This window comes from Dunckerocampus dactyliophorus, chromosome 7 (genome assembly GCF_027744805.1).
Source record: "Dunckerocampus dactyliophorus isolate RoL2022-P2 chromosome 7, RoL_Ddac_1.1, whole genome shotgun sequence".
Taxonomy (NCBI): domain Eukaryota; kingdom Metazoa; phylum Chordata; class Actinopteri; order Syngnathiformes; family Syngnathidae; genus Dunckerocampus; species Dunckerocampus dactyliophorus.
The window spans coordinates 28838341-28866174 of record NC_072825.1 but is presented as its reverse complement, the minus strand read 5'-3'; the positions used below and the strand labels follow the sequence as shown (position 1 = coordinate 28866174).

Genomic DNA, 27834 nt, shown 5'->3' with positions numbered 1-27834 from the left:
TTATTTTCAAGAGAGCAAACGTTGGCTAGTAGCAGGCTAGGTAGCGGTGGCCTAGTCGCCCTAGCTTTTAGCCTAGCATGCAGGCCGCCCTTCTTGCCTCGTTTCCGCCTCGGCTGCTTTGCTCGCCGGGTATTCAGCTCACCAGACCCGCAGGCTGCTGCGTCTTCCCGACGTAGAAGAAAGCCAAAGTCGGGGAGGCTGAATGAAAGTTCACGGTACCAATGTTCAAAAGTGTCTCTCTGTTGTAGGTTACAGCGTGAGTGCATTGAATGTTCAATATGAACAGTAAAATAACAACAAATAGAGAAAAACGGGGGAGTGAAACAGAGACGTCTGCCACGATGGGCGCCATCTTGGATTAAAAAAAATAATTATAAAATAAAAAAAACAATGAGTCTTGTTCTTTCTCATAATTGGAGATTAACGAACACATAAGGGGAGGTGAAATTTGATTAATTTCCTAAAGTGGTCCTTGTGGTCATTTAGGGTGCGGAGAATTTCCTCTCCAACAGCTTTAAGAGACTCATTGCAAGTTATCACAAACACTTGACTGCAGTCGGTGCTGCTAAGGGTGGCCCAACCAGTTATTAGGTTTAGGGGGCCATCACTTTTTCACACAGGGCCAGGTTTGGAATTTTTTTCTTCCTTAATAATTGTTAGATACAACTTGTGGTGCCCCTGGACACATCATCAGTGATGTAACCTGGGATCACGGGGGGTTTTGGGTCTTTCAACAATCAGACCCCCTCCCCCAGGCAACCCAGCCGGGATTGATCAAGCCCCAGCTTGTGTCCAGGTAGCCTCTACCCTACGTGCCACTCCTCACCCCTCTTGATCCACAGACACCTCGACGCCACTTCTGCTACGTTGGTGGCCAATTTGATGGCCCTTCGCTGGCTGGCCCCTGTGATGCCCAGTGTCTTGTAGGCCTTACAGAGGGATTGGCCCACAAACCCTCTGCATCCCACTTCAATGGGTTGGCATCTTGCCCGCCAACCGTTGTTTTGGCACTCCTCCACCAGCTCTGCGTACTTTGTCCTCTTTCTCTCATGGGCCTCCTCCATTCTGCCCTCCCAAGGCATCGTCAACTCCAAGAGAATTACCTGCCTGGAAACTGCCGAAGTGAGGACAACGTCTGGCCTCAGTGTTGTTTCAGTGACTGCGACTGGGAACTTGAACTGCTTCCCCAGGTCAACTTTCAGTTCCCAGTCACGCGCCGTTATCAACAGGCCAGGGGAGGTGTTTCGGGTGGCTGCTGACGGCTTCTCCCCAGCTCTGACGAAAGCGATTGTGTTAATTACTGGGCAAAGACTCTTGCTGTGGTGATCCCACTGCAAACAGCTATGTCCTATGGCCTTCAGGACCTGGTCGTGTCGCCAGCTGTAGAGCCCTTCGCCCAGGGCCTTTGGACAGCAGGTGAGGATGTGCTCTAATGTTCCTCTACCTTGGCAGAGAGGACAAGCTGGTGTCTCCGCCTTCCCCCAGGTGAAGAGATTAGAAGAGCTCGGCAGCACATCATAGACCGCCTGGATCAAGAATTTTATTCTGTGGGGTTCCGCCTTCCACAGCTCGGTCCATGTGACCTTGCGATTCACAGCTTGCTCCCATCTCATTCAGGCTCCCTGCTGCCACATTCCCACCATCAAGCTAGCCCGGTTCTCCTCTACTCCTGCTCACACCTCCTCAAGGATCAGCGCCCTCCTCTCTTTCCCCTGTGCCTTGTCATAGCAAGATGTTCCAACGCTACCAAGGCCAGCTCTCCCCTGTGCCACCGTGCCCACCAGCACCCTCTGCCGTAGCCTTGACTCTGCCGTGTCCACCGCATCAGTAGCTCTCCACTTCCGCCCTGTCCTGACCTCGATCCCAGCTTGAGCGACCTTTGGGTCACTGGAATCCCAGTACCAAAGCACCTCCCTGGCTCGAGTCACCATGAACTCCTCACACAGGCTGCTGATGGGGAGCTTCAGCTTGTTGTTCTGCCCATACAGAGCAATGCTGCTTAGGCTTCGTGGAAGTCCCAGCCACCCAGCAAAGGACCCGACTGACCCTCTTCTCAAAGCCTTCCACGACTGAAATGGGGACTTTGTAAACTAAGAGGGGCCAGAGGATCCTAGGGAGAATGCCGGGCTGGTAAATCCAGGCCTTGAACTTGCCGGGGAGGCCAGACTTCAGTCAGCCAGGTCTCTAGCTCTTGGTTGTTTGCTTGTGTGGAGGCTGCGTCTCTCAGGCTGCAGTTGAACACCTTTCCCAGGCTCTTCACAGGTTCCTCAGTGAGTGATGGTTTTTTGGATGTACCAAGGGAGAAGCAGAACTTGTCATTCACCTTCCCCTTCTTCAGCACAAGCACAAGGAGATTACCTCTTCGAGGCCCCTTAGGATCCACCTGCAACCTGGGACAGATGTAGTTGTCACCATTAGGTCATCCATAAAGGCTCGGATCGGTGGCTGTCGAAATCCGGACTTAGTGACTGGCCCCCTACACTGAACTTCTGCGGACTTCACCAGCATGTTCATAGTGAGTGAAAAGAGAATAACCGAGATGGTACATCCGGTGATGATCCCCTTTTCAAGCTTGTGCCATTCGGAGGTGGTTGATCCAGAGGAGACTCTCAGGCTGAAGTGGCATAGTAGTCCAGGATAAGGTCTCTGAGCTTCTTCGGAATGTGGTACCGGTTCAGTGCCTCTTCCACCAGCTTGTGGGGTATGGATCCATAAGCATTTGCCAGGTCCAGCCACAGCACAACCAGGTCTCCCTTGCTCTCCCTTGCTTCCCTGATGAGCTGGGTGACCACGCCTGTGTGTTCTAAACATCCAGAGACCTTTGGGATCCCTCCTTTCTGGACTGAGATGTCAATGTAGGATTTCTTTAGGAGGAAGTCAGTCGGTCGCCTGGCAACAAGGCTGAAGAAAATCTTCCCTTCAACACACAGCAGTGAGATTGTTCGGAACTGCTCGATGTCCGGAGACTTTTCCTCCTTTGGGATCCACACTCCCTCCGCCTGTCTCCACTGGTCTGCTAATTTGCCCCTCCTCCAGATGACCTTCAGGATCCTCCAGAGCCTGCGGAGTAGCCTAGGGCACTTCTTATATACCTTGTAAGGCACTCCACTGGGCCCTGGCGCGGAACCCGCTCTTGCCCTCCTAACCACCTCCTGGATCTCCTTCCACCCGGGTTCCTTCCCTTCAGGGGTCGCCACAGCGAATCAATTGCTTCCATCTAACCCTGTCTTCTGCATCCTCTTCTCTCACACCAACTACCTTCATGTCCTCTTTCACTACATCCATAAACCTCCTCTTTGGTCTTCATCTAGGCGTCCTGCCTGGCAGTTCAAAACTCAGTATCCTTCTACTTATATATTCCCTCTCTCTCCTCTGGACATGTCCAAACCATCTGAGTCTGGCCTCTCTGACTTTATCTCTAAAACCTCTAACATGTGCTGTCCCTCTGATGTCAGATCAGATCTAAATCAGATCTAAACTGGGGGAAAATGATCTTGAATATCTTTCCTGATAATAATTGGGTGTATAATTGGGTGTAAATATATATATATATATATATGTATCTATACAGTAGTACCTCGCATAACGTAAACCTCCTTTTACGTAAATTCCACTGAACGTAAAGAATTTATGTACATTTTTTGCATCGTATTACGTAAGGAATTCCATATAACGTAAAGCGTCAAGTCCGTGCAAGCGACAGAGAGACTAACAGAGTACACTTGGTGACGCCTTCTGGCTTCATGCTCTCATTAGCTGATTATCGAGGCACTGCCTACGCTCTCATCTCATTGGCTGATTATCGGGGCACCGTCTACACTCTTATCTCATTGGCTGACTTATCTAGCGCGTCCAAGTTTGTGTGTGAGCTCCCTTCGTCATCGTAGTCGCCCTTCAATTAGTTTGCATGCATTGAAATCTCTTCTTAATTTCATTACTTTTCTTTGTGTTAAAATTACCATAGTCATGGGCCCTAAACCAAGTGTAAGGGATAAGAAAAACGAAAAGTTGTCGATCGAAAGGAAGCAGGAAGTTATCCACAAATTCTGACGCTTTATGCTCTCATTGGCTGATGATCGGGGCGCCGCCTACGCTCTCATCTCATTGGCTGATGAGGTTTTCTATGTCTTACATGTCTTTTTTCTCTCTTATTATGTCTACTATATTGGGTAGTAGGAGTGTAAAGGTGACTATAGGGGTGTTATTTCATGTCTAGAGGGCTCTAGTAATGTTAAAACGTATTTAGAAGGTCATAAACAGGTTTTCAATGGCATATCTTATTTTCCCTTATGTTGACTATATTGGGTAATAGAAGTGTAAAGGCAACTATAGGGGTGTTATTTCATGTCTAGAGGGTTCTACTAATGTTAAAAAGCATTTTTAGAAGGTCATAAACATGTTTTCTATGTCTTATATATATATCTTCTTTTCTCTTATTATGTCTACTGTATTGGGTAACAGGAGTATAAATGTGATTATAGGGGTGTTATTTCATGTCTAGAGGGCTCTAATAATGTTAAAAAAAAATGTATTTAGAAGGTCATAAACAGTTTTTCTATGACATATGTCTTATTTTCTCGCAACAACAGAAAAACAAAGGACAAGATCATATAAAATATGTGAAAATAGTATTTTAATCACTACAAAAACAAAATAAGTACAATAATAAAACCATAAAAATAAATGATTAATGATTAAGAACTATATAAGAATGAAAAATTAATTCCCAACTCATAGATGGCTCCTTTTATGATCAACGTTTTAATAGATTAACATTACCTCATAAGAATGACGTATCGAAAGTATCGATATTTTGATTTGAGAATCGATTTCAGAGCATGAAGAGCTGGTATCGGAAGTATCAATATTTCAGTATCAGTCCACACATCAATAACAGAAAGCATTCCAGCATCAAAAATGACAAACTTCAGCTGATTGAAGACGTGGACATTCAAAGTAAACAACTTCCCACATGTTCTGTAACACAACTGAGCTTGTTTTGAAGAGTTCAACCTTGATGTCGGTTGATCGAGCTGATATTTTTGTCTTTGTCATTGAGCGCTGCCACAGCATGTAGGCATGCCCACCATCTAGTAGCAGCGTAAGCCACACTGAGCAGTCCTAATGCGTGACAGCGCTTGTGGTTGTAGCGTGATCCGTCCACATAGCGGCATCCTCGCACTAACTGTGAGCACCTCCTGCAGTCATTTGTCTGCAGATCTATAAATAATACACAACTAAGCCTCCGTAGATGACACAACAACACAAAACAGCTGTCATGCATGCGTGCATGCGTGTTCCCATCTTCCGCCCTTTTTTATCCCGCATCAATCTCTCTCTTATCCCTTCAGGGGCGACGGGAGGGAAGACTGCGTGCGTGCAAAAAGATAGTACAGTACCGCACACTGACACTGCTTTGGAAACATTAAACCCCAAAAATGTAGGTGCTTATCACTGTCACAAAAGGCTGTTGTGACAGGTGCCCGTGTTATGTCACTGCCAAACACTGGCTTGGCCACAACATTTCAACCTCAGGACTGTCACCGTGTCACTCATACTACCACAAACTATAATGGTAGAGCACACAATTCACACACCAAACCTGGAAACTGCTACAATTGCAATCAGTTCATACTACAAAATCAGCAGTTCCTCCATGTTTGTATGCCAGGGATGTCCAAACGTTTTCCACCACAGACAAAGAGACTGTATGACTGACAAAAGGGTCCACTCCATTCATGCCGTTGTTCTATGGCACAAACGCACTAAGGTGCTGACAGCAATGCACAGAATGAACCCTCTTCCTGCCTGTTGGGAGGAAAACTGACATGCTTGCACGTGGAAATATACTGAGGCCGGCAAAATGATCCACTTCCTTTATTGTGTGATTAATTTATTTATTATCGTCCTAGGCCTCGTGCCCACAAGACAAGAAATCTTGTCACATTTTAATATCGGGAGCTCTTGGCACACAAGATCTTGTGACACCTCGATCATTTTCACTCCCGTGGTGATGGCTTTCCTTTTCTTTGGCGCACTGCCGCTTGGGAAACATCACAACGTGTAAAAAGTGAACTATTAAGCAATGTTATTCTTCCTCGGGTGTGGCTGAGCTGTGTCAGCACGAGTCACACACTGCATCGCTGTGCTGCGTGCATTCTTCCGCGCCGCGCGCATTTCCCGCTGCCGCGACCCACGCATTCTTCTGTCGCCGCGTGCAACTATATTGGGTAATACGAGTGTAAAGTCATTTAAAGCTGCAAGGAAGTACGCTGTCCAGAAAAAAAGGAACTGCTCACGTGTGAGTCTGTTATCTTATTTATGTCTAATATGTTTTATTTTCTCTGATTATATCTACTATGTTGGGTAATCGGTAAAGGTAAAGGTGACTGTAGGGGTGTTATTTTATGTCTGGAGGGCTCTAATTATGTTAAAAAACATATTTAGAAGATCGTAAACAGGTTTTCTATGCCATAACTACAAAAATATTTTGTAGAATTTATTAATATTGAATCCTACTTGGCGAAAATTCAATTATCAGTGTCGGGACTGGAACCAATTAACCACCATAAACGAGGAATTACTGCATAGATGTACAACCCATTATCCATAATCCATTATTGTCTAAAAAGCTGGCAACGCAAGATAATCTGGCGGTGGCAGTGCCATGGTGTGGGGGCTGCATGAGTGCTGCGGTTTATTGAGGGGAAACATGAATTCCTACACGTGGAGACCAAATGACCCTTCTAAAATTGGGGTCAAAATTGGGTTGTATGGCACCCATCATTTCTCAGTCGACAGCCCCCCCCTCTAAAAAAATCCATGCGTCCATTACGTAAGCTGTGGCGTACGTGCCATGTATGACATTCCATGAATAAGAACGCAACGTAGACGTGTTTGTGTGCATTATGCGTGTCTCATGATGTTGAATGGCGTCAAGCTGCTGTAAAGTGATGACGCCTGGATTCTGGATGATGGAGCGGAGCAACACCGCCACAGCAGGAGCGGAGGAACCCTATGGAGTGACACGCTGTACGTGTTCACCACGAGGGTCCGTAACAGCGGGGGGTGTGTGGCGGCAGTAACCCGAGCCGTTGTGATAGCAGCCTGTGTTTGTGTTACATAACGTCGGCGGTAGCAATAATAGTGGACTAGTATGTACGAGCAGGGGAAATCTAAGGGTGTGGACGGAAAGAGGAGGAGGGTGCTGAGGCGATGGGAGTCGAAGAGGAGGAGGTTTGACCTGCAGGTGGAGGCATGTCGACAGTAAAGTTTGGAGGCAAGTCTCCATTTCAGCTGCCCTCGCATCCCATAATAATACCTTCTTGGAAAAAGACACACCAGATCCCAGCGGGGATTGCCTTTTTTTTTTTATTACATTTTTAAAAATAATTTGATTATCATTTTTAATTAATTTATTTTCTATATAATTTAATTGATTTATTAGTCTAACTTAAATGTATTTATGAATGAATAATTGCTATATTACATATTATTATTATTATTATTATATACATATTATATGTCTATGTTTCCATATATTATGCAAAATGTTAAAAAAACAGACAGTAAATTGATTGGATTTTTAAGTTAATCAACAGCGCCTCTGCTGGTTGCAGGCAGTAGTGCACTCCATTTTGCCTCAACTGCTTCAAGACACCATTAATTATCAGAATTCTTACATTTAAATTGTAAAATGTACATTCTAAAATGTAAAAAAAAAAAAAATTCATCATGAGTTGCGATCCCCATGAATGGAGGCATCATTCATCTGCTCAAACAAAACACTGTCGTGGAAACAGGTGTTCAGTACATTCAGAGAAATGACAACGATGCAATGACTTGATTGCCAATCACCGCCCCAAACGGCCCATATGGATTTCAGAATGAATACAGAGCTGTGATTCAACAGATCATTTAGGCGTGTAAAAACGCTCTCAGAGTGCTTTTTACCTTCGCCAAGCGCACAACGCGCAAGCGCAGTGCGGAGGTTTATGTTTTTGCTGGCGTTTTGTTTGTTTGTGTTGAAAATAACTTGAAAAATCCTGAATGGATTTGGATGAAATTTTCAGGAATTGTCGGGAATCAGGATATGGAAGAACCGGATCACCATCTGGATCCAGGGATTCTTTTACATTACGAGATAGGACCATTTTCTGCATTTGTGCATATAACGCCACAAAAAATGGTCAGAGTACTTGGAAAAAAAATACAGGACAAGTTTCCAACAGGTTCTACTGTACATAATATCAAAGACTGATCCAGATAATGGAATAATTCCGGATACTATAAACATGCAAACAAACACCATTAAATAAGTCAAGACACTGTGGAATCTGGAGTGTGCCAACGGATTTGTTGTATCCTACAAAGCTATGGAGCTCGATCCAGAAGAACACCGCCATTACGGAAAATGCCTTTTTTGTGAACAACTACTGAACTAATATTGATATCATTATGAATCCAATTGCTAAAGGTATGTTTTCATGGTCAAAGAATCTAAATATGGAGATAAAATACATGTAGAACTAATATTTATGGTGGAAATCACAATATGGGGGGAACTATGGCGCTCTTTGTTTAGTGCTGTCATTTCCTTATTGTGTGTCTTTGTAGCGTCCTGCCTGGTCAGTGTCCACCAAGTGGGGCTGTTTTTCTGACTGCATATTTTACATGTAATACAGAGAAAGTGTACATACAATTAGTTACTGGGAGTAGTAGTTGGCTTATTAAATATTAAAAGAAAAAAGTTGGATTAAAATGAAAAAAAATATATATACATTTGCGGCCTGTGCCTTTTTTTTACTGGCCGGTGTCACATTCTGAAAATATAACTTCACAAGACAACTTAAAAAACATAACGTATGAGAAATAATAAAAATAACAATAAGAAAAATAATGTCATTTTATGAGTATAAAATTGAAATATTAAAGAAAAAATATTTTTTTGTTTTTTTTAAGAGTTGTAATATTATGAGAAACAAACAAAACAACAAATAAAATTGTCATATTTGGTAAACTAGGTTGTGGAAAAAGTTATAATGTTATGAAAATATAAATAAATATTATGGGAATAATGTCCAAATTGAGTACAAAGTTGAAATAGCAAAAAACAACAACAAAAAACCCCAGCAGAAATGGACTAAGCAGCTGTAATTTTATAAGAATAAAGTCAAAATATTAAGACAAAAAAGTCAAATTGAAACGGGAACAAAAAAAGGCGCAATTTTACAATAATAGCCTTGTAATATTATGAGGAAATATAATGTAATTTTAGTAGCACAGAGTTGGAATATTATACTATATAATCAAATATAATATAGAATATATTATAGAATATAATAGTATAGTTATAGTATGATAGTAATAATATATTTCTAAAAAGTTGTAGTAATAACAAAGTACAATAAATAAAGTTGTAATTTTTGTAAAATTAGGTTGGGGAAAAAAACTATATAAATATTATGGGAATAAAGTCCAAATATTATGGCACTAAAGTTATAATATTACAAAAATAACATATATGAAGATTATTGCATTTAAGAGGACAACTGAAATATCCGAAGAATGAAAAAAATGGAAAAAGCAGCCCAAGAATAAAGTCAAAATATTGAGAGAAAAAAGTTGTACTGAAACGGGAATTCTCCAAGAATAAACTTTATGATGTTATGTCATGCCATTTTAGTAGCAGAGAGTTGAAATATTAAAGAACAAATATGAGATTTTTTTAAAAATCGTAATATTAAGAGAAATGAATGAACCACAGATGTCATTTTGGAAAATTGGCTGGGGGGAAAAAAATATTGAAATATGGAAAAAAAAAAAAAAAAAAAATACCATGGAAAAAGCAGCTGTAGTTTTACAAGAATAAAGTCAAAATATTAAAAAGTCGTATTGAAATGAGAGAAAAAGTCGCGATTTTACAAGAATGAAGTAGCACAAAGTTGGAATAATAGAAAAATATTTTATGTTTTAAAAGTTGTAATAAGAAGAAGCAAACTGAACTAAATAGTTGTATTTAGTTGTCATTTTTGGAAAATTAGGTTGGGGGGAAAAAATAAGGTAAATATACAAATAAAGTCATAATATTGTGAAAACAAAATTTATGAAGCTCATTTCAGAAGAAAGTTTAAATATATGGAAAAAAAATTGGGGAAAAAAAGAGTGACGTTGATATTAATATGTTCTTTTTTGTCGATATGACAAAGCTGAGATGAAATAAATAGAACTTGTTAGCGTGTGTACATGTGTTGCTTTACCAAATGTCACAGTGGCATCACTGGAATAAGTTTGGACCCCCTGGTCTTTGGAGACTCGGGTGATTGAAGGTGTTTTTGGCTTGAAAGTCCGTTTATGACGCCCGCTGCGGTGACAGACATGGCATGAAGAGTAAGATAAGAGGAGAGTGATGTTGAAGAGTAAATTCAGCCGAGGCACGCTTAACTGTACCCAGTAATCCCAGTAAGAGGCCAGGGATGAAGGGTACAGCTTGTTGGCCTGTGGCGCTCATTCCGGCATACCTGTTGATTAAACCAGGAATTCTACACGGGGGGGGGAATGGTGTTTGGGGGAGTGTGGGAAGAGGAGTGAGTGAGTGACAGGGGAGGCAGGAAGGGTTAAGGTGTCCCGGATGAATGACAGATTGGAAACAGGGGGGCATTAACGCTGTGTGGATGTGGAAGATGGAGAGGAGGGGGCACCAAATACCTCGCGCTCGCCTCAGGCCCGCTTGCCAGCAGCACAGCAGGCGAGCTGCAGACAGACTTGGCCCCCAGGGTAGGAAAAGAGAGGGAGTGGAGTGAGTCCCGCGCGGGGGCGAAGCACAGTCATTGTCCAGTTGGCCAGGGTGGAGATCGGCTGCAAGGTCCCGAAGAGAGAGACGGCGCACCAAACTGCATCACACTTCCCCCGCATCACACCGCCACACGCTGCCGGGACCACAAACATGACTGTGAGTACCACAACTTGCATTTCCATTGCTTACTTGCTTTTTGCTGCTCTGAGCTCAGCAGCAGGCAAGCAATGTTGCACGTTGAACGCTACCCTTTTGTTAACAACATCCATCAATTCAAACAATAATTCCATTATTATTATTATTATTATTATTACATCTTGCAGCAGCACTCACATTTACGCTTTTCTCTCATTTACATTACTATAAATGCTCAATTTAAAAAGTCAAGAAACACAATACATAAATACAATAAATATATAAAGTCAATAACATAATAAAATGTATAATAAATACAGATCACAGAATCAAATATTTCAAATATTTAAGTAAAGAAAAAGGTTTCATTTTTGTAGCACCTCCAAGATGCTAAATTCAAGGATAATCACGTAAGAAACATAATAAATAAATACATGATTAACAAAATAGAAGGTCAATAACATAATAAAATGTATAATAAATACAGATCATAGAATTAAATATTTCAAATATTTAAATACAAACACAATTCTTTCATTTTCAGGTGTCTCCAGATAAATGTAAGTATAGTCAAGTAAGAAACACAATAAATAAATACATAATTAACAAAATATAATGTCAATCGTATAATAAAATGCATGATCAATGTGTATAGACAGTGGTGTGGTTTCCCCCTTCCTGATTTTTTTGTCACTTAAATGTTTCAGATCAAACAAATGTAAATATGAGTCAATGACAACACAACAGTTCTACATGAAACTTTTTACTATTAAGGGAGAAAAAAATCCAAACCTACATGGCCCTGTGTGAAAAAGTGGCTGCCCCCCCCCCCCAGAAAGAAAGTAAATAAGATGTATCAGTGTGGAAAAGGTTATAAAGCCATTTGTAAAGCTTTGGAATTATCCACAAATGGCGAAAACATGGAACAGTGGTGAACCTTCCCAGGAGTGGCCGGCCAACCAAAATGACCCCAAAAGCGCAGCGACGACTCATCCGAGAGGTCACAAAAGACCCCACAACAATATCCAAAGAACTGCAGGCCTCACTTGCCTCAGTTAAGGTCAGTGTTCATGACTCCACCATAAGAAAGACACTGGGCAAAAAGCAAAACCAAGACCAAAACCACTGCTGAACAAAAAGAACATAAAGGCTCATCTCGATTTTGCCGCCGGAAAAACACTTGATGATCCCGAAGACATTTGGGAAAATACTCTGTGGTCTGACGAGACAAAAGTTTAACTTTTTGAAAGGTGTGTGTCCCATTACATCTGGCGTAAAAGTATCGACGTATTTCATAAATAGAACACCGTACCAACAGTAAAATCTGGTGGTGGTAGTGTGATGGTCTTCAGGACCTGGAAGACTTGCTGTGATGAATGGAAGCATGAATTGTGCTGAAGGAGAATGTCCGGCCATCTGTTGGTGACCTCAAGCTGAAAGCAACTTGGGTTCTGCAGCAGGACAATGACCCAAAACACACCAGCAAGTCCACCTCTGAATGGCTGAAGACTTTGGAGTGGTCTAGTCCAAGTCCTGACCTGAATCCTATTGAGATGCTGTGGCATGACCTTAAAAAGGAAAAGCCTCCAAGGTGGCTGAATGACAACAATTGTGCAAAATTCCTCCCCAGCGCTGTAAGAGACTCATTGCAAGTTATCACAAACGCTTGACTTGTTGCTGCTGCATGCAGGGCCATGTAGCTTTGGATTTTTTCTCCCTTAATAATAAAAAGTTTCATTTAAAAACTGCATTTTGTGTTCAGTTGTGTTGTCATTGACTAACATTTAAATTTGTTTGATGATCTGAAACATTTAAGTGTGACAAACACGCAAAAAAATAAGAAATCAGGAAGGTGGAAAACACTTTTTCACACCACCGTGTAATAAAATCAAATATTTCAAACATTTCAATACACAAAAAACATGGTTTCATTGTTCAAATGTCCAACAAAATTTAAGAATAGTAAAGTTAGGAACACAATAAATTCATTTTCTATGCCGCTTCTCCTCATTAGGGTCGCGGGGGCATGCCAGAGCCTATCCCAGCTGACTTTGGGCGACAGGCGGGGTACACCCTGGACTGGTTTCCAGCCAATGGCAGGACACATATAGACAAACAACCACTCACACTCACACTCATACCTATGGACAATTTAGAGTCAACAATTAACAGTAATTAACCTAACATTGGAATGTGGGAGGAAACGCACACAGAAATGCCCAACGGAGATTCGAACCCAGATCTTCCCGATCTCCTGACTGTGCGGCCAACATGCTAACCACTAGACCACCGTGCAGTCCTAAATAAATAGATAATTAACCAAATGAATGTCAATAACATAAATGTGGGGTGTCTAAATTCCAGTGAGGGCCACATAGTAAAAAAATGAAAGGATGCAGCTTTGCCACTTTGACAGAGATAATAGAGTTTTGACCGAGTCATGCAAAAAAATGTGAGTTTTTTTTTACTGAAGCAGGACTCGCAGGGATTGGTCTCTGTTAACCAGGTAAGAACTCTTACCCGAACTTTATTAGTATACATGGATTCAACTAAACTGGTGGACCTCCCTGCCTCAAATCAACTCCTTTCCACTTCCTCTTTTCTTCTGAGCTGGAAGAACTGGAAGAACGTAGACTCACTCGACTCACTGGCCAACTCCGACACGCCAGTGGTGAGGCTGACAGGTTTTTAGCAAGTGGGGTGGGTGGACGTGTTGCGTGTGCATGTGCGACTTTCTGGGTGACGAAGACGCCGCGTTGAGCGCCGAATCATACGGGGACGTCGCCGCCATGTTGGATGTGGCAAGAGAGAACGGGGGGACGGTGCCTGATTCATGTCGTGCATGGAATTGTAGCAACCGCTTCACAGTCCAAACAACATCTCATTGTTTTGGGTTTTTTTTATCTCATTTTACCAACACAGCTGATATGCTGCATGTCTACGGGAGTCTCCGTCTCAGGTTTTTATGCGCACCCAACTCCAGTGAATCGAGTACTTGACTCACTTTAGTGAGTGACTCATGAAAACTCGAGTCAGTGAAAGGAATGGAGTTTACCATCACTACACTTTGATATTTTCTATGCTAACAAGTTAATGACATGTTTTGGGAAAAAATATTTGCTCTTTCTTTTACCTTTCGTGTTGTTTTTTCTTTTTTCTTTTCCAGATATGTCTACTTTCTTCTTAAATAATCTTTTAAAATCTTTTTAAATTTTTGCAATATCATTATTATTGTTATTATTGTTATTATAACTTTTTCCCCAACCTAATTTTCCAAAAATGACTACTTAATTTAGTTTTGTTTGTTCCTCATAATATTACAACTTGAAAAAAACAAACACATTTTTTTTTTAAATCATTCAATCACAGCCGTTTTTCAAAATCCAACCCCTTCAGTAGCCTACCGGCCATTTTAGAAGATTTTGAGTGATTTTTCAAGGCACACTGAATATTGTGTTCTATGGTGATAGAAGCATGGAACCTACCAAAAGAAACATTACACTCATCTTTCATCAGAAAAAAGTTTGTTTCTACCTTTTTCCGTTTTTTAGTAATCAGCAGGAGGACATAGATAACTTTCAGGAAAATATCAGTTCCCGACTAAAAAAAGGGAAAAAAAACAGCTTTTTGTGAAAAGATACATTTCAAGCATAACTTTCACTTTGACACAAAGATTTTGCAAAAAAAAGGGTCACTTCCTCCTTGCTGTCGAGCACGTTAATACATGCAACAGATCCCTGCCGAGCTCTTATCGAAACACTTCTGCCACCTTGTGGCCGTTTTTTTTTTGGCTTAAAACTGCATGAAACGTGACCTCTTTTATTGTGCACCTCTTTTTGCTGTTGGTGCAAAAAAGACGTGCAAATACGTCTTTGGTATTGAGCGAGTTAGCATTTCAATTTCGACTCTATGCTACTAAAATGACATTATTTTTCCTCATATTATGACAAGTTTTTTTCATAAAATTGCAACTTTTTATTCTCGTAAAATGACAGCTTTTTTTCCATTTCTGCTGGGGTTTTTTCCAACTCTTTCAACTTTCTTCTTTTAAATGTTCTACTCATCATTAGAACTTATTTCCATAATATATTTAAACTTTATTTTTGTAATCTTATACCTTTTTTTTTTTAAAAGAAGGGATTTTCTCTTTAATTTTTTTTTATTTTTCAGCTTTATGCTTCTAAAATGGTATTATTTTTCCTCATAATAATATTTTTTTTTGTAAAATTACTTTTTCTCATTACATTACAACTTCTTTGTTCCGGTTAGGCTAAGCTGTCGGAAGTTGAGCCCCGGTATGCAGAGACGTGCAAATAAGAGTCTTTAATGGCGTGCGAGCAGGTGCAGGTACTCACAGTTGTACAGGCACATTAACAAAAGGCGACAGAGTGGAAAAGCTCTGTGGAAAAAAACCCCACACGTGGCCGTCTTGGGCAGCAGGACAGGTAGGAACCTTTTAAGTGTCGGCACCGGTGAGGAGACGAGGTACAATGAAACAAACCAGCGCCACACATGCGACGACGCTGGCCTTTCAACTGCCACAAGTGTTAATTGTTACCAGCTGCGCGGCAACCAGGAGGAAAGCGGCTGCCGCTTCCCAGCAGGGAGCACAACCCACCAAAATAAGAGCGCGCGACAGGAGGCGCTCGCTCCTGTCCTGCGGAACACGACATTCTTTGTGTTAATATTTGGACTTTTTTCTTGTAAAATTAATGCAGACCATTTCTGTTGTTTTTTAAAATTTTCCAACAATTTCAACTTTCTTCTTGTAAATGTTCTTTTTGGAATGATTATTTATTATGTATAATAAATAATACATATAAAAAATAAGTAAGTAAAATAACAATATGTTGTATTTATTTGTTAATATTCCAACTGTAGTTTTCCATAATATGACTCAATGCTCGTAAAATTGAGACTTTTTTTCTTTTATTATTTTGACTTTATTTTAGTATTAGGGCCACATTGAAAAACAATTATAATCTTGAGATTTCGAGAATAAAGCGGTAAATTTACAAGAATAGAAAAGTTGTAAAGTTATGTAGTGAGAAAAATCTAATATAATGTTAGGAGAATAAAGTCGTAAATTTACAGGAAAAAAATTACAACTTTACGTTACAGGCATTGCATGAGACAGCTATGAAAGGGGGGTCTTATGTTTTTTTCTCGTAAATTTACCGCTTTATTCTGGAAATCTTTTTATTGTAATTATTTTTTTTCAATGTGGCCTAATACTCTGTCGTAGTTTTTCCCGTTTCTGCTGTTTTTTTTATTTACTTTCTTCTTGTAATCATGACTTTATTCCCATGATATTTTGACTTTATTCTTGTAACATTGTGACATTTTTCACAACCTAATTTTCCAAAATGAGTACAAAATGATTCATTGTTTTGTTTGTTAATCATAATATTAAAGTTTTTAAAAAAAACATGTATTTTCTTGAATATTTCAACTCTGTGCTACCAAAATGACATTATTTTTCCCCGTATTATTATTATGAGTGTAGTCCTTTAAAATTGTCATAAAAATAAAATTTTTTTCTCTTAATATTTAGACTTTTTCTTGTAAAATTACTGCTGATTTTTTTATTTCTGCTGGGGGTTTTTTTCAGGTTTTTTTTTCCTACTTCAGCTTTCTTCTTGTAACTTTCTTTCTCGTAATTCTGACTTTATCCCGATAATATTATGACTTTATTCTCGTATCTCGTAACTTTTTCAACAACCTATTTTTCCAAAAATTACAAAATGATTCATTGTTTTGTTTGTTAATCATAATATTACAGTTAAAAAAAAAACATTTTTTCTTGAATATTTCAACTCGATGCTACTAAAATGACCTTATTTTCCCTCATATTATTACGTTATTTTTGTAAAATCTTTTTTAACTTTTTCCCGTTAGAATACAACTTTTTTCTCTTAATATTTTGACTTTATTCTCATAAAATTACAGCTGTTTTTTCCATTTCTCAAATAATCTCCAATTATTCAGCTTTCTTCTTGTAATTATGACTTTATTCTCGCATCATTTCAAGTTTTTCCACCGCCTTATTTTCCAAAAATTACAAGTTTAGTCTTGTAAAATTGTGCCTTTTTTGTCATTAAAGTTCAACTTTTTTCTCTTAAAATTTAGACTTTTTTTCTTGTAAAATAATGTCTGTTTTTTAAAAAAAATGTCAATTATTTCAACTTTCTTCTTATAAATGTTCTTAATTCTGACTTCATTCCCATAACCTTATGACCTCATTCTCGTAACATTCGAACCTTTTCCACATCCTAATTTCACCCCCCCCGAAATTACAACTTTATTCATTATTTGGTTTGTTTCTCATAATATTACATTAAAAAATGTCTGTACTATTTCAAGTTTATGCTCATAAAATGACATTATTTTTGTTATTCTTGTAAAATGACAACTCTTTCTTGTTATTTTATAACTTTTTTCCTTTTATATTTAGACTTTATTCTTGTGAAATTACTTTAGATTTTTCAATTCTTCCTGTTTTTTTTTTAAATTTTCCAACTATTTCAATTGTTTATTTATTTATTTATTTATTTAAAATTATATTTTTGTTGAATGTGCCGCAGGCCAATAAAAAAAAACAGCTGCAGCCACAAACGGCCCCCAGGCCACACTTTGGACACCCCTGTCTGACGGTGCCCTACAAATAGAATAGAGGATGGTAGCGATGAAGACAGCGTAGTGTGCACGAGTGATGAAATGGAGCTGTGTTGCTCGTAGCGGACGTACACTCGTCCTATCACACGCATCGCTCCACAAAGCGTCTCGCCCTCAAGCAAAGCGCCCAAAATGCACGAGGGGGCGGGGTGTGAGAGGGTTGTACAAGACAGAATGTCAAAAATAGAAGTATGTTTATCTTTTTGTGCCGAGTGTCGCCTTGTAAATGTTGGCACCCCTCCCTTAATTTGCTGAGTGTACGTGATCGGGGGGTCGGGATTTAACTTCAAAGCGTATGACAGGCGCCGTGACTTGAGGAGACAAAGAGAGGAAGCGTAAAGAGCTGAGTGACAGCTCCACATGCGCCCATCGTCCTGACAAGACACCATCATCCCCCCCCCCCCCCCCCCACACACACACACACCCTATCCTGCCTTTACAGCAAAGCACCCCATCCAATACTTCTCTAAGATACACACAAGCTCCACATGGCTAAAGATCAAAGGGTTCACGTTCGCTTAAGTCAATATTTCATCAATCCCAAAGGAAATTCTGCTTTTCATGATGTAATGAGGCTTCCTTGTGTCAAAAATGGGTAAAATAATGGTGAAAAATGCAAGGATGCAACTTTGCCACTTGTAAAGTAACACATGTGCAGTAGACGTGCTGAGAAGCTTTGTCACGTAGGTGAACAAACACATTATTAATATCAACTTCACTCTTTGCTCTTTTCTTCATTTTTTTATTTTTTATTTTCCAACTATTTCAACTTTCTTCCGAAACCAATTTTCTTTTGTTAATATTTTGACTTTACTCCCTTTACATCCTTTACTATATTTTTTCCCCCAACCTAATTTAAAAAAATTACAACTTTATTTTGTTTTGTTTGTCTCTCATAATATTATTACTTCTTTTTTTATGACAACACATTTTCAACTCTGGTGCTAAAATGACATTATTCTTCCTTAAAATGTTAGCAGTTTATTCTCAAATTTTTTCAATTTTTTCTCTTCATATTTTGACTTTATTACCAAAAAATTGCAGCTGCTTTTTTCATTTCTGCTGTTTTTTTACATTTTCCAACTATTTCAACTCTCTTCTTTTAAATTTGGAATTTATTCCCATAATATTTTGACTTCATTCTTGTAACATTAAACATTTTTACACAATCAAATTTTCCAAAAATCACAACTTTATTTGCTGTTTTGTTTGTTTCTCATAATATTACAACTTTTTTTTTTTATATTTCAACTTCATGCATCTAAAATGACATTATTTTTCCTCATAATATGATGTTATTTTCGCAAAATGACAACTTTTTTCTCTTAACTTGTTTTTTTTACTTTATTCTTATAAAATTACTGCTGGTTTTTAAAATGTTGCTGTTTTTTTTAAAAAAACATTTTCTTGTTAAATTATATTTTTAGAATGTGCTTCTCATGTTACACTTTTCAGCGGTATTGATATTTTGTAAAGCAACACGTGAAGATACGCGTGGGGGGGGGGGGTCGTACATTACAGCGATCTAATTGATCTTATTTATGATGTATTGTGTAAAACTAAGACAGGAACAACATCAAATTAAAAGCACTAAATGAATACAGAGCCACCATCCACCATGATGACATGGCTGTTTGACGTGTGTGGTAAAAGGCAGTGTGCTAGCATGAATTCACTTGAGACAAATGTGCACATTAGCACTCAATAAGTCATCAATAAGTCATCATCATTATGCATTCCCACATGGTATCAGCATTTGAGACCAAATATGAAAATACAGTAGTGGTCTATCTGCGGCGCAGGAGAGAAAGCTAGCGAACACACGGTTGTGCGCTCAGGGACCGTCGAACGGGGACGGGACGGGTCGCCGCTTGCGACAAACAACATGTAAATGCCCAAACTATGCAATGTGTAACTGTATATTATTTTTAAAATAAAATAATGGCGCTTATTTCCGAAATGGATATGAATTTGCATAAAATTTGATGTAGTTATTTACAAGTGTATTTTTTTTTATTTATCATTGCACCTGAAAGCTTCCCACAGTCCGCGCCCCCCCCCCCCCCCCCCCATGGACCGGTACTAGGCCGCGGCCCAGTGTTTGGAGACCCCTGGATTAGACCACCCTTGTTTCTTCAGTTTCTTCTTCATTTTAATGCCCGATACAACTAAAGGTAGCTTCATTTGGACAAATATAAGAATGACAACAAAAATAGCCCATAAGAGTTACATTTTTTGGCAGTCCAATGCTATCGCTAGTCATGCGAGCATGGACGTTGCTTGATGTCATCTTAAATTCCACCCTTATGAGCTACAGTGTATTTGTCATCATCATTCTATTTGTCCCAACAAATGTACCTTTAGTTGTACCAGGCATTAACATGGATCAATACACTGAAGAAACAAGGGGGGTCTCATCAGTTTTTCCATGAGTGTACATGTATATATTTCAAGAAAATAAATCTAATTAAAAATGTCTTTCTTTAATATTTCAACTTCATGTGAGTAAAACGATTTTTCCTCCTAATTTTGTGTGATCTTTTTCCTCCCCATATTCACAATTTATTCTACTTCTTCACCTTTTTTCTCTTATAATATCTTGAATTTATGAATTTTTCCAACTATTTGAGTTGGTTTTCCTGTTAAATGCTATTTTTAGAATGTGCTTTGTGAATGTGTTTCTCATGTTTTCAGTGATGACATTTTGTAAAGCAACACATGTAGATATGTTAAAAAGTTATAGAGTGTATATTTCAAGAAAATACATCAATAAATAAAATTAAAATGATGTATTTTTTCTTTAATCTTTTTCGATGTTATTTTTCCTCATAATTTTATATATTTTTCCTCATTCCTCGCCATTTTAGGAGTTTATTCTACTTCGTCACCTTTTTTCTCTTAATAGTTTGACTTTATTCCTATAAAATTACTGCTGATTTTCCCATTTTTGCTGTTTTTTTAAATTTCCCAAGTATTTCAGTTGGTTTTCCCTTTAAATGATATTTTGAAAGTATAATAAAAATAAAAAACAGCCATGGCCTCCAACCGGCCCCCGGGCCACGCTTTGGACACCTGATGTGCACAATGCCATGAGATCCAGTGTAGGCGTAGGGCACTCACCCCTGCATTGTTTTTTCCACGCAGGCTGCAGCTGCGGATGAGCTGCACGAGCGCTGCTTCCTGACGGCGCAGGCCATGTCCAGCCTCAAGGTGTCCGAGCACTTCCAGGTGGTCAAGCTCCTGGGAGAGGGATCCTACGGAAAGGTCATGCTGGCCGTACACAGAAAGAGAGGTCAGCGGCGTCCGTTGTTATGAGGAGGGGTGTAACGGGACATCAGAGAGAGGCGTTCCCGCATGCTACACACTATTATGACTTTTTTAAAAAAGTTTTTCTTTAATATTTCAACTCTATGCTACTAAAATGTCATTATTTCTCCTCATAATTAGGGTTGTTTTTTTCTCTTTTTTAAAAAAAATTCCAAATACAGTCAAACCTGTCTTAGAACGGCCACCTGCCTATAGCGGCCAATGGAAAATCCCCCCCAGCAAATTTACATGTCATAGACCCAGTGTATAGCAGTCACCTGTCCAACGCGGCCAGCGGCCACCCATTTTGTCTCCCTTGGTCAATATCTGCCTGCATATAGTGGCCAAATTACCAACTCAAGTAGAAGCTTCATGCAGGAAAAAGTTTTGTTTTTCAATCAATGAAGCCGTCGTGTGTACACTTGAATTACTGAGTCCTAGCTCAGTCACAATCATTCACAAGATCCACACAAACTGTCAGTTGTTCCACATAAAAAAGCCGTCTTCTTTTGAGCTTGCTATTTCCTGGTCAAACATGTAACTTTAAGAGCATTTGCACCAAAACATTACCGCAAATTAGGCTGGGAACAGGACGTGGCGTAGCGTTCCACCCCTCCCGGCGACACTTTGGAAGCTCATTACGTCTCCATTGTCAGTGTGCAACCTCCTAAGTGCTTTCTATGGGATTAGGTAAACAGCATTTAGTCCACGCACAGCAAATCCACTAAGTGCATTTCTTATGTAATCCCATCCCGGCTCGGGTTTCCACTCGTGTGATGAAAGGTGATGTTGTGTTGGACAACTGGTGCCCTAATGGGAGGTCTTTGCATAGCGTTCACGTAACCTTTTTACGCTACTGTTGCTTTCATCAAGCGTTGGTGTTTGGGATAAGGTTGCTAGAATGTAACACAGTTGCCCCAGAGGGATGGATATACTGTATATATCAATATATACGTATATAAATATATATACTGTATATATTTCATGTCTCCCTGCAGGAACCCCCATGGCTCTGAAGTTCTTCCCACGTCAGTCTACCTCGCTCACCTCCTTCCTGAGGGAATACAACCTCTCGCTTTACTACTGCACGCATCCTTCCCTGACACGAGCACTGGGCATCTTCTTTTCCACGCCGTCGCACTACGTGTTTGCCCAGCAGGCTGGCCTCTACGGCGACCTCTACAGCGTCATCGTCTCAGAGGTAGGCTTGGCCACCCTTTCCACGTGACTTTATTAATACGCTTTTTCAGAAACGGGTTCATTGATAAATGGTGCTGGTTGAATACGACCTGTTAAATGTGCATATTAAAGCAAATGTTACTGCCTAAATGAAGCATTTTCAAGCATAAAAATGGCTAAATGAAGCAAAATACCAATACCAATCCCTCGTTCACACTTTCTTAATGTGAAAACATTTTCGACATTTTAGGCACGACATTTGCCTTTACCTGACTCTCACTGTTGTATTTGTGAAACTTGTATTTGATTTGTTTTCAAACAGCACCATGTCTATTAGGGGCTAAATGTTGAAAAAAACACACACAAATGTACCTTTACTGCATTTTCACAAAGAGATTAAAGGGTTCCCAAATCACAAGCTGTGTTCTTATAAATCTTTGGGGTCTGTAGATTAATCCGGTCCAGATTTGAGAGGTCTAGGTTTAGTGGTTTTCAAAGTGGACCAGGTCAAATATGGACTAGAGGCTGAAAACATAGGAAAATGTACCTTTATTGCATTTTCACAAATAGGATAAAAGTTTCACACATCACAAACTGTGTTGTTATGAACCTTTTGGGTCTGTAGATGAATCCAGTCCAGATTTGAAGGGTCTAAGGCAGGGGTGCTCACACTTTTTTAGCCTGCGAGCTACTTTTAAAATGACCAAGTCCCAAAGATCTACCCACTACTATAAATATAGAAAGTATATATACTTACTATATTTATTTTAATCAAATATGAGTATGTACTGTATTTATGTAGGTTATACATGTATATCAGGAGTGCACGCACTTTCTCAGCATGCAAGTACAAGTCAAAATGATCTACCTCTTTCTATAAAACATATAACATACACAAAATGTAACCAGTAAACTCTGAAATGCTATTGTAAATATGAATGATTAGTATTTCACATTCACATTTTCGACGTTTACAGGTAATCAAAGTAGTTGCTATGATAAATCACTTCAATATGGAAATGAAGATAATTACATAACTGCTAAATAGTTGTGTACATAACCTGAGTACTGCTAATATGTCAGTCACATTAGCTACAGTATGTAACGTTCATAGGGCACACAGTTCATGTATTACATCCAGTTAGCATTTGCTATCAAACATTAGCCATATACAAGAATTTAAAATGATGATGCAAAAGACAATGCAGCCGAAGTCAAGGCAACATATTGAAAAGGTTTCACGAATGGGCCCATTTTTAATTTCATCATGAAATAAAAGTTTAAGAAGCCAACGTGTAGAAAACACTGATTTCTGCAGGAGAGTTCATGACGCCAAGCAAAGCCAGTAAACAATACTTTTTTCCTACGTAGCTAGCCGCTACAAGTGAACAGATAACTTTAGTTATAGATATAGACATCTTACCGCAGAGTTAGTTTGTCCATAATCACAATCATAAAGATGAAAGTTGCATCTTCCTGTGTAGCTTCAAACGCTGCGGGGGAGCGAGCGCGAATCAGGAGGGGCGCTTAATGTCAGCTGACTGATGTCATATGACAACTACAAAGTTACGTTTACGCGAAACTATCTTAGCGATCTACCGGTAGCTCGCGATCAACGTAATGGGCGCCCCTGTCCTTGGGATTTTCAGAGTGAACCAAGTCTAATATGGTTTAGAGGCTGAAAACATTAAAAATATAACTTTATTGTTTTTTCACAAATAGGATAATCAAAAACTGTGTTTTTGTGAACCTTTGGGGTCTGTAGATGAATCCAGTCAAGATTTGAAAAGTCTAGTTCTAGTGTTTTTCGAACAGCAGCAGGTCAGTTATCGACCAGGTGGTAAAAAAGGTCTCAACGTGCCTTTATGGCAGTTTCACAAATAAAATAAAAGTTTCACAAATCACAAACTGTGTTTTATGAACGTTTGTGTTCTGTACATTAATCCAGTCCAGATTTGAGAGGTCGAGGTCTGGTGGTTTTCAAAGTGGAGCAGGTCTAATAAGGGTTAGATGCTGAAAATAATAGAAAAATGTGCCTTCACTGCATTTTCACAAATAGAATCAAGGTTTCACAAATCACAATAGTGGATGTCAGGCAAAGGCAATGTCTTACCTAAAATGTTTTCACATTCATTATTTGAACAGCACCAGGTCTAATTTGGACCAGGTGGTAAAAAAAAAACGTCTAAATGTGCCTTTATTGCAGTTTCAGAAATAAAATAAAAGTTTCACAAATCAGAAGCTGTGTTTTTAGGAGCCTTGGGGGTCTATAGATGAATCCAGCCCAGATCTGAGAGGTCTAGGTCTAGTGGTTTTCAAAGTGGAGCAGGTCTAATAAGGGTTAGATGCTGAAAATAATAGAAAAATGTGCCTTCACTGCATTTTCACAAATAGAATCAAGGTTTCACAAATCACAGTAGTGGATGTCATGCAAAGGCAATGTCTTACCTAAAATGTTTTCACATTGACAAGTATCACAAAAACAAACAGACAATCAGTGCACAAACAGTCACACTACACATTAGGTTAATAGCACCTTAAATGGAACGGGAAGCCAACTTCAGCGTGGGATTTTAACATGATTCGAGCCCCCCAAAATAACAGGCTTATAGTCACCTTTACACTCACATGTTTCATTGTTTACGGCACGTCTTGGTTTCACGTGACGTCACATACGGTTGTTTTCAGTCCCGCCTAGGAGAGATGGGGGACAAATAAGCGTATTCGCATGTGGAAATTGTTCAAACATGTATTTCAGAAAAACGCTATTACTAAGATAGTCCATCATAACGGGAAAAAAAAGTTCAGGAAATGCCGAGAAGCCACCTTTTTCTGCGTTTGCTAGCCAAGTCTGTTCGAGGGAAGCTGAGTGAGCAACAAGAAGCACAATTTATTGATACGTGCACGGCATGTAGCGTGTACGGTGGTGTGTTCCATATTTGTCGCTTGCTATTATGTTTGCTTGCACCGTGAGTGAGGGAGGTGTCACGTGTGTTTAGGTTGGACTGGAAGAAGAATGCGTGCAGAGGGTGATGTCCCAGCTGAGCGGCGCCGTGACCCACCTCCACTCCCTGGGCTTTGTTCACCGGGACATCAAACCTGAGAACATTTTCCTGTGCGACAGCTCGTGTCGCTGGGTCAAACTGGGCGACTTCGGCCTGACCCGGCCCATCGGCTCCAGCATCTACGCCGTCTGGTATGAGTCTCCCTTCTGCACCCCCGAGGTGGAGGCCGCCAAGGTGGGGGAGAAGGTGAAGGAGGGCGACGACACAGGAGAGGAGGAGGTGCCTATTTGGATGATGGTGGAGCCGTCCATCGACAGCTGGGCCCTGGGGGTCCTCACCTACTGCCTGCTGACCGGCTGCTTCCCTTGGGAGGAAAGCACCAACGACGACCCCGCCTACAGACGCTATAAGGCGTGGTTTGAGCGCGAGGCCGGCGAACGCAGCGGGAGGGGCGAGCAGGAGGCGGACATGGACAGGATCATGAAGGAGAACCACAGGAACAACCCTCCCCCCAAGCAGTTCCACGGCCTCAGCCCCCTCGTCATGACGCTGCTGCGCGAGCTGCTCCACCCGGAGCCCCGGCGACGAGGGAGCCCCGAGGAGGTCCTGAGCTACCTGGGGGGGCCCTGGCTGATGGAGACGGAACGGGAGGAGAGGAGAAGGGCGGAGGAGGCCGAGAGGGAGGCCAGGAAAGTAAGGGAGGCGGGGGGAGGAGTGGAGGAGGAGCTGCTGAGGGAAGGAAGGGGGGAGAGATAAATGTAAACGTCAACATTATATACATTATATAATATATACATTATATACATTTTTCTTCTTTTTTTTATTCAAACTAGTTATTTTTCACAATATGCTCAAATCCACCGATGACACCTCGGTCACAACATTAGGTACACCTGCACAATCTAATGAGACCCAATACCACAGCGCTATCATTTAGCAATACCAGAACACCCTATATCATTTATTGATGTGGTATTCTTAGATTGTGCTAAATAAAAATGTCCAAATATGTCCAAATATATTTACAGTAGAATCAAAGGAATGCTCGAGCATGAAGTATGATGACATGACATGGGTGTGCCTAATGTTGTGGGTGTAAATGGAAGGTGTTAAAAAGAAGTGTCACTTCTGTTGTTGTATAGATTCCAGTGTGTAAATATGTACGTGTGTTTTAATAAACACAGCATCATAAACACAACAATGGCCACCGATTGTACCTTCCACCTGCGCATAGATTTCATCCTGCACGTCAAGTTAGAAAAGGACAGATTATTTCATCTAACCTTCAATTTTCAAAAAAATGCGTACCGTATTTTATTATTTACTTTATTCTGTCTTATACTTCATTAAAATACATTTATACTTTTTACTAATTAGTCATTGCTGTTCCACTCCAGTCCTCTGGGTGGCAATATGCAAAACCAAGAGGTTGGACTCTTTTATAGGATAAATAAAACACATCTGTGGAAGGAGCAGTAGTGATTATTTGTATGTATTTTTACGGGTGTTATTTTATGTCTAGAGGGCTCTAATAATGTTAACAAGCCTATTTAGAAGGTGGTAAACTGGTTTTCTTTGTCTTATACGTCTTATTTTCTGTTCTTATGTCTACTATGTTGGGTAATAGGAGGGTAAAGGTGACTATAGGGGTGTTATTTCATGTCTAGAGGACTCTATCCATTCGTCCATTTTCTTCCGCTTATCCGGGTGCGGGTCACGGGAGCAGCCGTCTCAGCAGGGAAGTCCAGACTTCCCAGTCCCCAGCCACCTCTTCCAGTTCCACCGGGAGGACACCAAGGCGTTCCCACGCCAGCTGTGAGACATAATCCCTCCAGCGTGTCCTAGGCCTTCTCCTGGCTGGGCATGCCCAGAACACCTCACCAGGGAGGAGTCCGAGAGGCGCCTTCCTGATGCCTAAGCCAACTCAACTGTCTCCTCTCGATGTGAAGGAGCAGCGGCTCTACTCGATCGCATTACTGCAGATGCTGTGCCAATCTGCCTGTTGACCTCGAGGACTGAATGGCACGTAGTAGCGCACCACCAATCCCGCACTCCCGGTGCACCCCCCACAGGACACCAAGAGGGACACGGTCAAATGGCTTTTCCAAGTCCACAAAGCACATGTAGACCGGTTTGGTAAAATCCCAAGTACCGTCCAGTACCTTTGCAAGGGTGTAGAGCTGGTCCAGTGTTCAGGGACCAGGACGAAAACCACACTGCACCTCCTGTAGCCGAGATTCAGCTAACGGTCGTACCTTCTCTCCAGCACCCTGGAATAGACTTTCCCAGGGAGGCTGAGGAGTGTGACCCCCCTGTAGTTGGAACACACCCTCCAATCACCCTTCTTGAAAAGGGGGACCACCACCCCGGTCTGCCAATCCAGACGTACTGTTACTGCAATGTTGAGGAGACGTGTCAGCCAAGACAGTCCCTCAACATCCAGAGCCTTGAGGAATTCAGGGTAAAACTCGTCCACCCCCGGAGCTTTGCCACTGGGGAGCGTTTTGACTACCGCAGATACATCAGCCATGGTGATGGAACTGTCCACGTTCATGTCTTCAGACTCTGCTTCCTCTATGGAAGGTATGTCAGTGGGATTGAGAGGGGTCTCAAAGTATTCCTTCCACTGTCCGACTATATCCTCAGTCGAGGTCAGCAGGCCCCCGTCCCCACTGTAAACAGTGTGGACCGGGCACTGCTTCCCCTTTCTAAGGCGCCGGACGGTTTGCCAGAACCTCT

General features: G+C 40.6%; 2 protein-coding genes and 1 pseudogene across 2 annotated transcripts in view; 1 reads left to right on the top strand and 2 right to left on the bottom strand.

Moving 5' to 3' along the window:
* The window catches only part of epn1a (epsin 1a), a 69582-nt gene extending 44031 nt beyond the window's left edge, over nucleotides 1-25551 (bottom strand). Inside the window, exons 1-3 of the mRNA XM_054781310.1 lie at nucleotides 23514-25551; nucleotides 20726-20875; nucleotides 10708-10928 (exon numbers count right to left, since the gene is read on the bottom strand). The gene's annotated coding sequence lies outside the window, so the exon portion shown is untranslated. The remainder of the gene's footprint in view (nucleotides 1-10707; nucleotides 10929-20725; nucleotides 20876-23513) is intronic.
* On the bottom strand, nucleotides 354-10510 carry LOC129185297 (uncharacterized; annotated as a pseudogene).
* sbk3 (SH3 domain binding kinase family, member 3) lies at nucleotides 10692-27263 on the top strand. The gene is made up of 4 exons (XM_054781324.1): nucleotides 10692-10951; nucleotides 20750-20897; nucleotides 21910-22112; nucleotides 25090-27263. The coding sequence occupies exons 1-4, from the start codon at nucleotides 10946-10948 to the stop codon at nucleotides 25849-25851; spliced, it is 1119 nt and encodes a 372-aa protein (XP_054637299.1). The 5' UTR covers nucleotides 10692-10945; the 3' UTR covers nucleotides 25852-27263.
* Nucleotides 27264-27834: the final 571 nt, after the last annotated feature.

Coding starts and splice junctions, on each gene's coding strand:
- sbk3 (XM_054781324.1), top strand. Junction 20,898..21,909: donor GGCCGTACACAGAAAGAGAG/GTCAGCGGCGTC, acceptor GTCTCCCTGCAG/GAACCCCCATGGCTCTGAAG. Junction 22,113..25,089: donor ACAGCGTCATCGTCTCAGAG/GTAGGCTTGGCC, acceptor ACGTGTGTTTAG/GTTGGACTGGAAGAAGAATG.